Below are 12244 nucleotides of genomic sequence, written 5' to 3'. Positions count from 1 at the left end.
TAATGCGAATCCATTATTATTAATACTACAAACCATAACTCAAACAAAAAAATGGCCTCAAAATTGTATGTTTATTTAATTAGTTAATGATAGGAAAAAGATTTATATATTAAATAATTAAAAAACAATTTTTATTTATATTTCATTGTTTGTTATTTTGCACTATAAAAAAGTGAAGACAAGCGCCGAAATCGTATCGAAATTCGGCAAAAATTTTAATGTAAATACAATTATATATATATATATATTATTATAAATTTTAAATAATTATATAAAACAAATGCATTTTCACATCTATTTGAAAGATATTTCAATAGAAGATTTTTATTAATATTATTATATAATTATTAAGCTATTATTTGTATTGTAAATATAAAATATAACTTTTAAAATATTTAATATTAATAGTTGGGATTAAAAACAAATTTTAAAAACTCAGCCAAAGATGCATTCAAAATGTGAGTGTCATTAATATCTGAGAAACTCAATTATTTTTAAGTTAAAATAAAATTAAATATAAAATATATAACAAATGTCTTAATTATTAAAAAATATATAAAAATGCGATTTAATATATAATACACAATAAAAGCAACCAAAGGAATCAAATGGTAGCCAAATCTTAATGTTTAGTCATTGACTCGTCTTTATGTTTGTCTTTATTTTGTTGGATATAATCCCGAAATTTGAGTCCATAAAACTCGTGAATCTCAGCGAACGCGCGGCGCGTGAATTGCATACCAGTGTCCGACTGTGAACTTTGTGCTGATCTCAGGTCAAGCAAATCGGGCCCTTCGTTATCAAATGGATTGACCCGAACGGCTGGTTGACCACTACTGGCGCAATCCCTCGATTGGCGCTTAGCTTTCAATTGGTTTATGTCATCGAGTTTGGTCTGAAGTTCGGTAACAATCATCTTTAAGTAGTCATATGAGGCACAACTCAACGCCTTCATCCATGACTCCATGTCTTGCTGTGAATCAGTGCCGAACACATATGTCCTCAATTGTGTTGAGCTTTGACTTTGTGCCGACATTTGTTGGTCGCATCCAAAGTCAATATTGAAGGCAAACATTTCCGTCTCGTGTTCGGCCACTTCTATACGACAGCCCTCGAGAATGATGACACCAATTGGTTCGCTTGAAGTCTTCTTCTCGAAGTAATAAAACAGATTTCCTTTCAATACACACCATCTCTTCTGAAACGATTTGTTCACTTCTCCCCTCTTGTAAAGCCATCCGCATCTGTCTATTGGTGTCTGTCTTGAGTGCACCGCCTGTACTAATGTCCGCTCATTTATCTTCATCTTAACCACTCATTAATCAATCAATCTATAGATATATCAATCAATTTGAACAACAAATTGCATTAATTATGATTTAATTTATATGAATATTTAAATACAGTTTTGATGGCAACAAATATTTTAAACATAAATTGATTTTAATATCAAATATTATAAACTAAATGTCAAACTCAAGACATTAGCTGTCAATCAATGGGTTTAACAGTAAAAGTCAAAAGTGTTTTGACATTCATTACATTCATTACATTCATAGCATTGACTGCAGTGTTGTTGTGTTGAGTGTGAGTCAAGTCATGTGACTGAATGTCATCTGTGGTCAGCTGTTTGTAGACTCATAACTAACTCATCACTTAATGTATAGACAATTATCTGTTGAATTGATCCAATAATTTGAGTACATTTCTGGTTACTTAACATATCAGATATGTGTCAGTCATGTTATGAACTATTTATCACTTAATTGGTGACAATTGTCTCCAAAAACTATGACTCAACACAACTGTGCCATTGATGTGACGTTTCAGTGATTATAATAGGATTTGTGTGGTGTTTATGAAGACAATGATATTATCGGTGGACATGAATGTCATGTATTTGTGTACTGTTTTGGCACTTGTAGTGCCTATTATTATATTGTGTCTCATCAGGTAATGACATCCCATTGTTTAATATCAAAAAAATCAAATCCATTGGTCACTCATTTGAATGTCTAATCTAATTATGTCTTAATCTTAAGGACTATCTTATGGCTTATCTCATGGTATTTGTATCGCAAGTATTCAATAAAACTTCGGGTGAATCGCATCGGCTTTCTGTCCATCAATCAGATTGTTATCACATTAGCCGATATTGCCGTCAATATTGTAAGTAATTATATATTTTTTAAAACTAATTATTTATCGATTTGTTTGTCCGAAACTTTTATGTCTGAGTTAAATATAAGTATTTATAATTAATTAATAAATTATTTTATTGAGTATTTTATGAAACGAAAAATTATATCAAATATCATAAGTATAGTAACAATTTTATACAAAATTATAAATAAAAAATATTATTATTATTATATAATTACGATTATGAATATTCAGAGATAATTTTTAATATGTTTTATAAATTAGTAGAGTTTAACAACATTTTTAGGGGAAAATACATAAATTATTAGATAAACTAATTCGAAATTATCATTAATATCTAACAATTAATTGTCGATATATTTAAATTATTTTCATAATTGTTTCAAAACTTTTGTTATAAAAATATTTTTTAAACTAAAATATAACATTTAGTTATTCTTATAAAATATTGATTTAGAATATTAAATATCAGATATTTAATAAATATAGAAAAAAATATTATAAGAAAATTTCCCCAAAAATGTTATTAATTAAAAAAAATTATTTCTAATACTTTTGAAATTATAAGAAAAATATTGAAATATTATAATAAAGATACAGTACAATCTATGTTGTTTAAAAATTGGTCTAAAATCTATGTTGTAGTCAAAATGTTATGTAAACACTCGCTATTGATTCAAACAATTTAATTGTATAGCACACGCTATTTACATGTTTTATTTAATTTTACAGTGTCTTTGAATTATTGATTATAATCTTATATTTGTGTTAGTTTGGGTGGGGTGGGTGTGTGAGGTTAGGAATTGGTGGTGGGGTGGGTGTGTGAGGTTAGGAATTGGTGGTGGGGTGGGCGAGGATAGGAGAGGGTAGTGTATAGCACATGGCTGGTCAACTCTATAACCCGATTGAATCAATTAATTATAATTTTCAAATATTATGTCAATTACAATAAATACATGTATAATAGTGAGTGCTATACATTAAAATTGTTTGAAACAATAGCGAGTGTTAATAATACATTTTGACTTTTATTACAACATACAAATAGATCAGTTCCCTAAAGTCTATTACATTATATTCTAATTTATTCTAATCAATGTCGAGTCCAATGGTGTTAATGGTGTCAATGGTGTTAATCTGGTAAACATATGAGTTATAATAGTTATAGTAATCATATTAATTAAGTTTCTTATAATTTCAAAGTATTAAAAATAATTTGTTGAAAATTTTATATTAAAGTTTTCATGATATTTAACCTCAAAGACTAGTAGATAGATGTTTCAGTGTATTATATGTATATTACAATGAAATAATATTTATCTATAGATTATGTTATTTTACACTATAGATAACATTAGATACGGAACCTATATTTTTTCTTTGTTTTTTAGTTTATATCTCATTAATATATTATAATACAATATATTTAGTATATAATTATTACTGAATCACTGGTCTATAAATTAGCGTTTAAATTATTGTAGCGATAATTATAATTTTTTAATAATGTTTATTATGTATTAAGTAAAATATAAGTAGAGTTTGACAATGTGTTCAATTAATTATAATTACATTTTTAAAAAAGTTTATATTTAATGACTATAAAATAAAGTATTTAACATTTATGTTATCATACGGTAAATAAAAATTAGTTTGTTTGCATAATTGTATGAATTGAATGATATTTAAGATGTTATTTGAGAATATAATATACCAAACATTTCTTTAATTATTTTGTATTTTTAATATAACAATTTCTTGAATAATATCAATTGATTTATCACTAGTATTAATTGATTAAATTTTTAAAAATGTTAAATTAGTTTTAAATTAAAAACCATATTTTGGTAATGATGTTATTAAATATTATATTTGATATCAATTTATTAGGAGATTGAATGTATTGGATTGTCGACAAAACTAGTGAATCAAAAATATGCATCTCTTGTTGTTATCAAACTTTCAGACATTAGACTTGAAGGCGATTTAATTTCAGCCTTTAAATCAATTAAGTCATATGAAAGTCAATTACAATCTGAAAATGTCATTAAAAATGACGACAAGAAAGTGCCTCAAAAAGTCGTCTCATTTTTAAATCTTTTGCGACGACTATCGCGACTAAGATTTATATCGATATCATTACACAATACAAGTCTTATGCAATTAGGTCTCATCAATGAAAACACTAATAATGAGTGTTTGTTTCATTCAAACATTCAAATGATTAAAATTTATATGACAAATGTCCACAAAAATAAGTTAACTTTAATGACTAATTTTGAGGGAATTTCTTTGAAACTATTGAAACATATGAATAAAGACAACTGTGAAACATGTTTAGCACAGGTATCACTTGTAATGTTAGGTAGTCTACGGGTCGAAGATAACAATCAGATCTCAACTGATGTCGCACTTCTTAATCCAGAAATTATTTTATACGATATTTTACCAATTATTAAGTCATTCAAAATGGCAAACATTAGTCGCGCAAACCCACCAAATAGTGAAGGATTTATCACTAAAATATTAAATAATAATTTAAAACAAAAAATGCATAAATTATTGAAACAGGCAACTGTCAGATTAGATAATAGTTTATTGAAATTGGTGAGAGAGTCCGGTCAAAAGGCACTGACCATTCATATAAAGACCATTGAAGCCGATCTCACAAAAACCAGTTGCTCTGAGCTCGAGACCCGACTTATAGTTAGTGATATGAAAGTAAAGGACACCAATGCTATGGTGTCGACCATTAATAGAGTCAATTTAATCGCCAAAATTGAAAGAGAAAAATCAATTCAACAAAGACATCAATTGTTTGTCGTCTCTGAACTGTCGTCGTGTCATATCATATATAACGACGAAGAGATTCGTTATTGGATTGATTTGATTAATAAAACATACGAAGCAAACAATGATATTATCAATAGTGAAGACAAACAAAGCACTCAATTGAATAATTCATTTCTTAAAGATTTACCAAAATTTAGTGCCTCTTTAGACATCAATGATTTAGAGTTTTCAGTTAATCCCAATCCCATAAATCATTCAATGGTTACATACGGATTAAGTCACGCAAAGATTGGTTATGTTCTCAATTCTGATCCATTATTCCGGGAAATGAGGTTAACATTAATTAACATTAGTTTTAAATATTATTATTTTTATAAATAAATTTTCAAATAGTTTTGAACTTTTATTGGAGACATTTTGGTGTTGGAATGGCAATAGAGATCTTAGGCCTTCAAATCCTAATTCTCTTAAGAGATATCATCAAAAACACGTACCACTCTTTACATCGATGCTCTTCTTAAAGGTATTTTATTGGTATATACTGTGGTATATATATATATATATATATATATATATATATATATATATATATTAATTATGACATATAGTCTATAAATTTAAATGAATTAAATGATTATTAACATCTATGAAATACAAGCGAATTCACTTTTTTTTATCATTTTTATCAAACAGTGCCGTCATATGAATCTTTCAGAATTTCGAGTACACTGTGTTATGGATGGCATCCAAATAAGTTTGGATCACTTTATTAGACTTCTTAATCAATATGATCTGAAATCATACTCGAGATCTAAATCTTCAATTAATTCAAACCTATTGTCAAGTTCTATACAAATTAACTTATCTTCAGTTAATTTATTCACATCTGATTTGATGTTACGAATAGATTCGGCTGCCACTGACTCAAACTCATCCAAACTGACCACTAGTATCAATGGTCTCGCATTAAGTACAATGTATAAGCCTTCGGCAACACTGTCGTGTTTGCGTGCGGCAGAACTGACCGAACAGAGCAGTATAAATGACCGCATTGTCTACTTATCGGTATTTCGGTTAAACTTGAATTACGACACACACGAGAATACCATTACATTGACTGAAGAGGTGTTCATCCAATGGAATTCATCGTTTCATTTGACTTTAATTGAATTATACGACGAGTTCTTATCGAGATTCATGCAAAAGACAAACAATACGGTCGAGTCTTTATCATCGGTGTCCGTAACCGTCAAACTCGACGGCAAAATCAGAATCGGTGCTCTTCTGTCTAATTCTGGAAATACAATTGCTTTAGAAACTGAATTTTTATCCCTTTCCATACATTCAAACAAAATTAGCTCAAAATGTGATTTTCTATTCGTCTATTTCGACAAAAACTTGATAATGACTTTAGAGGTAAATATTTTAAGTTCATTAATAAGTGTATTCAAGTTTTAGTGATAAATATGTTTTTTTTTTCATAGAATATTTGTATCAATCAATTCTCTGAATCTGATTCTCAATCTATTTTAAACCGAAAGAAATATTTGAATCCAAGTTTAGAGACCAAACGAAATAAAGTGATATCGATTTGTATCGAGAATATTGTCATATCTTTTCCATATCTCTATAATTTTGCCGAAACTTTTAACGAAAAGTTAATAACTATTGTAAAATGGTTGCGACAAATACATAGAAGTGATTTCGATTTAGAAAATCAATCACAAAAGACAACACTATTTCCTGATATTTTGCTTAAAGTCCAAAACGCTTCTATGGAAGTGGCAGACGATCCATTTGAAGTCCAATTAAGTGATAATTATGAACTATTAGAAGATGAATATAAAGAGTCACTTAAAAGATGGCAAATGCTTTCTGAAAAAATTGAAGAGAGAAGGCGTAAAAATATATTACTTCCGGCGTCGAAGTTAGAAGAATTGCATAATTTGTTTGCCAAACAAAATGCCGACACTTATATTGAACGTTCAAAACGTCTGTATGATTCGTCACCAATGAGGACACGACTGTTTACTGTGCGAATCGAGGGACTTGAGTTGGAAGTGGTTGCAGATTCCAGTTATAATACTTATGAACAAAAAGTATCGATTTTGAAGCGCATCGATAACGAGAGTTTATTTCCTGAAGATCTCCGTTTTAGCACAATTTGGTGCCGAAGAGTATCAGCTAATATAAATACAGGTGTTGTCTCATTGAGAGACTTTCCTCAGCCAATGACTGATGTAAGAGATCTTAGTTTACATGGGATTGTATTGGGTGCGGAACAGGAGGCTAGTAGTAGAGCAAAGAGAACTTGTTATATAGACATTGGATCTAATTTTGAACCAATTAGTATCGAGCGCTCGATGACTACTCTAAAGCTTTATCACGACGTGACTTTTGATGCGACCAACTTTGCCTACACTCACGGTGCCTGTTGGGAACCCGTACTACAACAGGTGGGCTTATCATTTGAGTACATATTCAGGCCCTCACTGGACCCGAGTCCGACCCTTTCGTGGTGGGATAAAATGCGTTTCATATTTCACGGACCACTAGTCATTAATGCCGAACAACTTTCCATTTTATTTCACGCATCACTTGATCCCTATAATACTACAGAACTGATTGAAATAGGACTCTATAAAAGCAATAATGAGTGGTTGAATGGAAAGATACTAATAAAAGGCAATTTAGATCTATTGGCTCACACGGCCTCTAAATATGATGAGTTACGGATCGTTCACTTACCTAATGTTAATATATATATAAATCTTGATTGGGTTTGTTTTGGACATAAGAACGATCATCACTCAGTCATGCCGTGTGCAGCCGATAAAGTACCAGAATATTCAAGCAATCAAATGCATGACTCTTATCGATCATTTAGATCACATAATCTCAATATATCTGCTTCTCTAGAAACAAGAGCTGTCACCGATCAGAACGAATATCCGAAAGTTTTAATTTATAATTCAACCCTTCGATGGTTGGAAAACAAGATGTTTATGATTGCAGGTATTCCACGATTGACACGAAGAGGTAAACTCTTTAACAATACAAAGCCACGAAAAGTACCCTTTGGGCGCATATTTAAGTCAATTCGAGTCACTGTCTATTTGCATAAGTTTCAGGTATTTAGTATTGATTTACATATTAAATACAATAATTTAATTTTCAACAATTTTGTTCAGATCTCCTATTGGTCTTCGTTTAATAAACAAAGAGGTTTTGAAATAATCAGTTCTAATCTAACCCATAGTGCAGAACACTTGCAGTCATTTATTCCCATCAATGATAATCTTAAACATCGGTATGTCTTTACTTTATAATTTAATATATATATTAATAAATTGTTTGATTAATTAGCACAAAACCAGTTTGGGATATGCTTTATATGAATTCCGAATTATCCGACGTTGAGATTTGGCTCTATAAGGGGTTGGGAGGCGACACCACAATAACTAACTCCGAGTGGTGTGGAGAACGACAATATTTTTTAAGTGTTAAGAAAGTATCGTATAATAGAGAGACTAAATCTCCATCAAATGTAAGAGAAATTGATTCAGAAGCGCCTACACATAGACTGGTTGTTCATGACTTACGAGGCGCGTGGACTAAGGATAACCGGGACGTGGCGTTCGGACTCTTTGATTCATATATGAAGGGACAACAACTTAAGCGAAACTTATCGACCGATGCTTTACGCGCTTTCAAAGTAGACGGACAATCGGGTTCTCCAAAAAAACGTGGTTTCCATCAAACAAGTACAACAAGTCCTGCTTCGACTATATCTAAAGGACACGCCGCACATATGCTACAGAAACTGATTGCTGAAGCAGAAACTGCATCCAGTACTGTATATACTGAAGACATTGAAAATGCTGTCACAACAGAGAGTTCACAATTACATGGTGTGGAGGCCTGTCAGACAAAAGATGTTCTTCAACACAATTGGCTCATTGAGCTCATCAACTCTCAAGTAGTTCTGCGCGGCTGTGAAACTGATGGCTATGTCATTGTTAGTGCAGCCAAAGCACAAATACTGCAACGTATTCATCGACCCGTTTGGAAAAACCGAACCCTCTATTCCAAGACGACTTGGCAGGGATTACTTGAATGTATGCAATATTATGCAACTGTTGACAGAGTGGACGCATCGGTGGGCGTTCAGAACGATGACATAACTTGGCTTACACTCGACAATATAGAAGAATGCAATAATAAAGATATCATTGAATTACCAGATCTTGTCGGAAGTGGTCATAGTGTTGGAGGAGTGGTTAGTTCAGAAGTTGGTACCTGTAGTGGCAGTGAAATGTGTGGCACTTCGCCTCCTATTCAATTGCAACGTATAGTCTCTCGTTGTAAATGTCAGTTCTTTTATGCCTCTTATGGAGAGAATGTAGATCCAAATGAGTACGAAGATGTTCCTCCTCTACCTCAAGACAATGATTTGCTTCTATTAGAACCCTGGGATAGGGAGATAACTGTCGATACATTTACGTTGACTCACCACGACTTAGAGATTAGTACTAATTCGCAGCAGTTCTCAATGATTATGGATTTAGTTAACAATCTATTACTTTATGTTGAGCCGCACCAGAAGGAACTCTTTGAAAAACAACAAAATATTAGATTTGGAATGCAATTGAGTTCTATTGAAGACCAGAGAGAACCCATTTCACAATTACAAGACAAAGTCAGATCACTTGTGGCTAAAATTAAAATTATAGAGAAAGAAAGTTATACCATACATAAGGCACTTGTAGAAGAACATGGATCAGGTTCTCAGTTGGAACTTAAACTTATAGCAGACGCCCAACAAATTGAGTTTGAATTGGATGAATGCAAAGAGGAACTGAATATTTCATCCGAAGACTTGACTATTATGATTAACTGTTTCAAAGAGGCACAGCTAAGTGCGTCCAAAACTAAAGAGCGACAAACGGCCGCACAGGAGACGGGAGGCATAATCATTGCTAATGTCATTCGCAGAAATGAAGTTTGCTTTAAACACGCAGTTTGGCGACTAACCGACGCCGACGGACAGTTAGGTTTAGCAGATCTCGTTCTCAGCAATTTCTTGTACACTAAAGTCAGCAAAAATGATGATTCAGTTGAACACTCATTTGAATTGGGATACATTCACTGCTCTAATCTTTTACCAAATCAAGTCTATAAAGATGTCATAGAATTGACTGAATTGCAACCAAATATACCACTTGATAGACAAATCGCATTAAGAGTTTTCTGTAGAGAAAGAGCACCCGTTGGAGGCATTTCAGTCAAAGAGCATCTGGAGGTTAATGTTATACCTTTAACTTTGGGTTTAACCTATGCTTTCTTCAAAAATATGCTTAAATTTTTTTTTCCGAATCCAACAAATTCTGAGACAACACATCCAGAGGCTAATGAAGACAATGAATCGCAGACTAAAAGTAATAAAAAGAAAAATAATTTGAAAAGAGATGAAAGCACTCAAAGTATGTCAAGCAATGGCACCAATTCGACAATTACCTCAAGTGTTGGAAAATCTTTAAGTATACAGTCAGCGACATCTTCGACACTTCAGATGACTAAAGATAATGAGAGACACATAGAAAAAATGAGAGAAAGGGCTCAAAAGAACCAGACATTCGTCTACATTAAGATACCAGAAGTTCCCATTAGAGTGAGCTATAAGGGGAATAAAGGCAAGAATTTAGAAGACTTGCATAACGTATCAATTATTTTGCCGACAATGGAGTACCACAACCGGACCTGGACTTGGCTCGACTTATTGATGGCACTCAAGAATGACTCCAAACGTATTCTTCTATCACAAGCTCTTAAACACAAATTCCATATTTCAGGAAAAGGAAAGTCAATTACAACCGAATTAGACCCGAATAAGAGTTCGCAACAGTCGGACAAACCCGAAGAGGACGAGGATAAGGCTCGTATGCTATTAGGGAATATAGCCGTTCCTAACACTCATAAAACCAAATCCAACAAACTTTCAATTTTTAAGAAATAATTTACTAAAACACAATGTATAACACTATTATTATTTAATAGATTACTTTATATGATTTAAGTTATCAATTATTTATATATTTTATTTTCATATTTTTAATTTGTATATCTAAATAATGATTATATTTTTATGAATTAGAGATTTTAATAAAATGACTAATATTATTGTCGATGTGTTAGACATCGGGCCAAACAAAACGATCCTTAAATTGATATTTTTTCTTAGCTCTCAAACCTTTTATCCTATAAGTACTGAATGGATAGGCATTAATACCACCGAAAAAAGTGTCGGTTTCCTGATTGTAAAGAATCGGTTCGGGAATCACATGAAGATTCTGTGGTAATGTATCGCTCATTTGAACCATTTTTTCATACGAAGAAACGCCACGAATGGGTGTCGAGTAAAAATTGAAGACATCTGATACTGATTTCATCAAATATAGCATTGAATTTGGTATTTCATAATTGAGTTGTTTTGAACACTCATTCAAAAACTATAACAAAGAAAAAGATATTACGATTGCGTCCAATGTTTCAAACAAACAAAAAAATTGATACAAACCGTGAACTTAAGATTCCTATTGTCTAATGATATGTGAGACCAGTTTTGTCGTTCATTTGTTGTTTTATTTGACAATACTTTAAAACAAATAGTTTTAATAATATTTTCGACCTCTTCTGGAGGATCGTATGGTTTAATTTCCCGACAAAAGCTATTAAAATAAATAAATAATAAAAACAAATACATAAATATTAATCCAAATTTAAACCAACCCTCGGCTCATAAGTTGATCTTTCATTGACCGTAGTTTATTGCTGGCCGTCTGTCTGGCCACCGACGGGTCGGACTCGAGTCTGGGATCGAATTCAATGTTCTTGATTTGTCTGAGAGTGGGTTCATAACCCATAGGTCTAACATTCATCCACTCCTCCTTCTTGGTCCTCCTCTGGGGTATTATATTAACCACAACTTTCTCTCCCGTCGGCTTCACGTCGTAAGTGACCAGACGTTGTGACACCAATTGGCACGACTTGTGTACCAAATCGATGGGTCGTTTGGCGACCAATCGGTTCATGTCTTGAATTTTATGGATCAATAATTGTCGTCAAAACAACATTAAAAAACTAATCAAACGGTAAATCATTTATAAATATATTGTTTGAGTTATAATGAGTTGTAATGAAAATGTGTTTTAAGATAACATATCATAACATAACATGTGATTACATAATACCTGTACTCACAGTCAAACCCTGTTTATTAATAATACAT

At 31.8% G+C, this 12244-nt stretch overlaps 3 protein-coding genes across 3 annotated transcripts; 1 reads left to right on the top strand and 2 right to left on the bottom strand.

The window, feature by feature from the left end:
• Positions 1–538: 538 nt before the first annotated feature.
• On the bottom strand, positions 539–1358 carry LOC128965330 (sesquipedalian-1-like). Its single transcript, XM_054311998.1, has one exon. The coding sequence runs from the start codon at positions 1304–1306 to the stop codon at positions 623–625; it is 684 nt and encodes a 227-aa protein (XP_054167973.1). The 5' UTR covers positions 1307–1358; the 3' UTR covers positions 539–622.
• A 117-nt stretch (positions 1359–1475) lies between these two features.
• LOC128965303 (protein hobbit-like) lies at positions 1476–11024 on the top strand. Its single transcript, XM_054311960.1, has 8 exons — positions 1476–1953; positions 2043–2169; positions 4054–5288; positions 5350–5479; positions 5650–6372; positions 6441–8087; positions 8148–8266; positions 8323–11024. Exons 1-8 carry the CDS (start codon positions 1859–1861, stop codon positions 10970–10972), a joined length of 6726 nt encoding a protein of 2241 aa, XP_054167935.1. The 5' UTR covers positions 1476–1858; the 3' UTR covers positions 10973–11024.
• Positions 11025–11090: 66 nt separating this feature from the next.
• Positions 11091–12186, bottom strand: LOC128965326 (uncharacterized). The gene is made up of 3 exons (XM_054311995.1): positions 11746–12186; positions 11534–11684; positions 11091–11465 (listed from the first exon to the last, which is right to left on the bottom strand). The coding sequence occupies exons 1-3, from the start codon at positions 12045–12047 to the stop codon at positions 11148–11150; spliced, it is 771 nt and encodes a 256-aa protein (XP_054167970.1). The 5' UTR covers positions 12048–12186; the 3' UTR covers positions 11091–11147.
• Between the last annotated feature and the right edge of the window lie 58 nt (positions 12187–12244).

Source organism: Oppia nitens, unplaced genomic scaffold (assembly GCF_028296485.1).
Source record: "Oppia nitens isolate AA-2021 unplaced genomic scaffold, nextdenovo-longstitch-racon4-pilon3 scaffold17_pilon_pilon_pilon, whole genome shotgun sequence".
NCBI lineage: Eukaryota > Metazoa > Arthropoda > Arachnida > Sarcoptiformes > Oppiidae > Oppia > Oppia nitens.
Note: the sequence above shows the minus strand (reverse complement) of the source record. Positions and strands in the feature narration are given on the sequence as shown.

Coding starts and splice junctions, on each gene's coding strand:
- LOC128965303 (XM_054311960.1), top strand. CDS start 1,859: ATGAAGACAATGATATTATCGGTGGACATGAATGTCATGTATTTGTGT. Junction 1,954..2,042: donor ATTATATTGTGTCTCATCAG/GTAATGACATCC, acceptor CTTAATCTTAAG/GACTATCTTATGGCTTATCT. Junction 5,480..5,649: donor CATCGATGCTCTTCTTAAAG/GTATTTTATTGG, acceptor TTTATCAAACAG/TGCCGTCATATGAATCTTTC.
- LOC128965326 (XM_054311995.1), bottom strand. CDS start 12,047: ATGAACCGATTGGTCGCCAAACGACCCATCGATTTGGTACACAAGTCG. Junction 11,685..11,745: donor GATCAACTTATGAGCCGAGG/GTTGGTTTAAAT, acceptor TTATTTTAATAG/CTTTTGTCGGGAAATTAAAC. Junction 11,466..11,533: donor ATAGGAATCTTAAGTTCACG/GTTTGTATCAAT, acceptor TCTTTGTTATAG/TTTTTGAATGAGTGTTCAAA.
- LOC128965330 (XM_054311998.1), bottom strand. CDS start 1,306: ATGAAGATAAATGAGCGGACATTAGTACAGGCGGTGCACTCAAGACAG.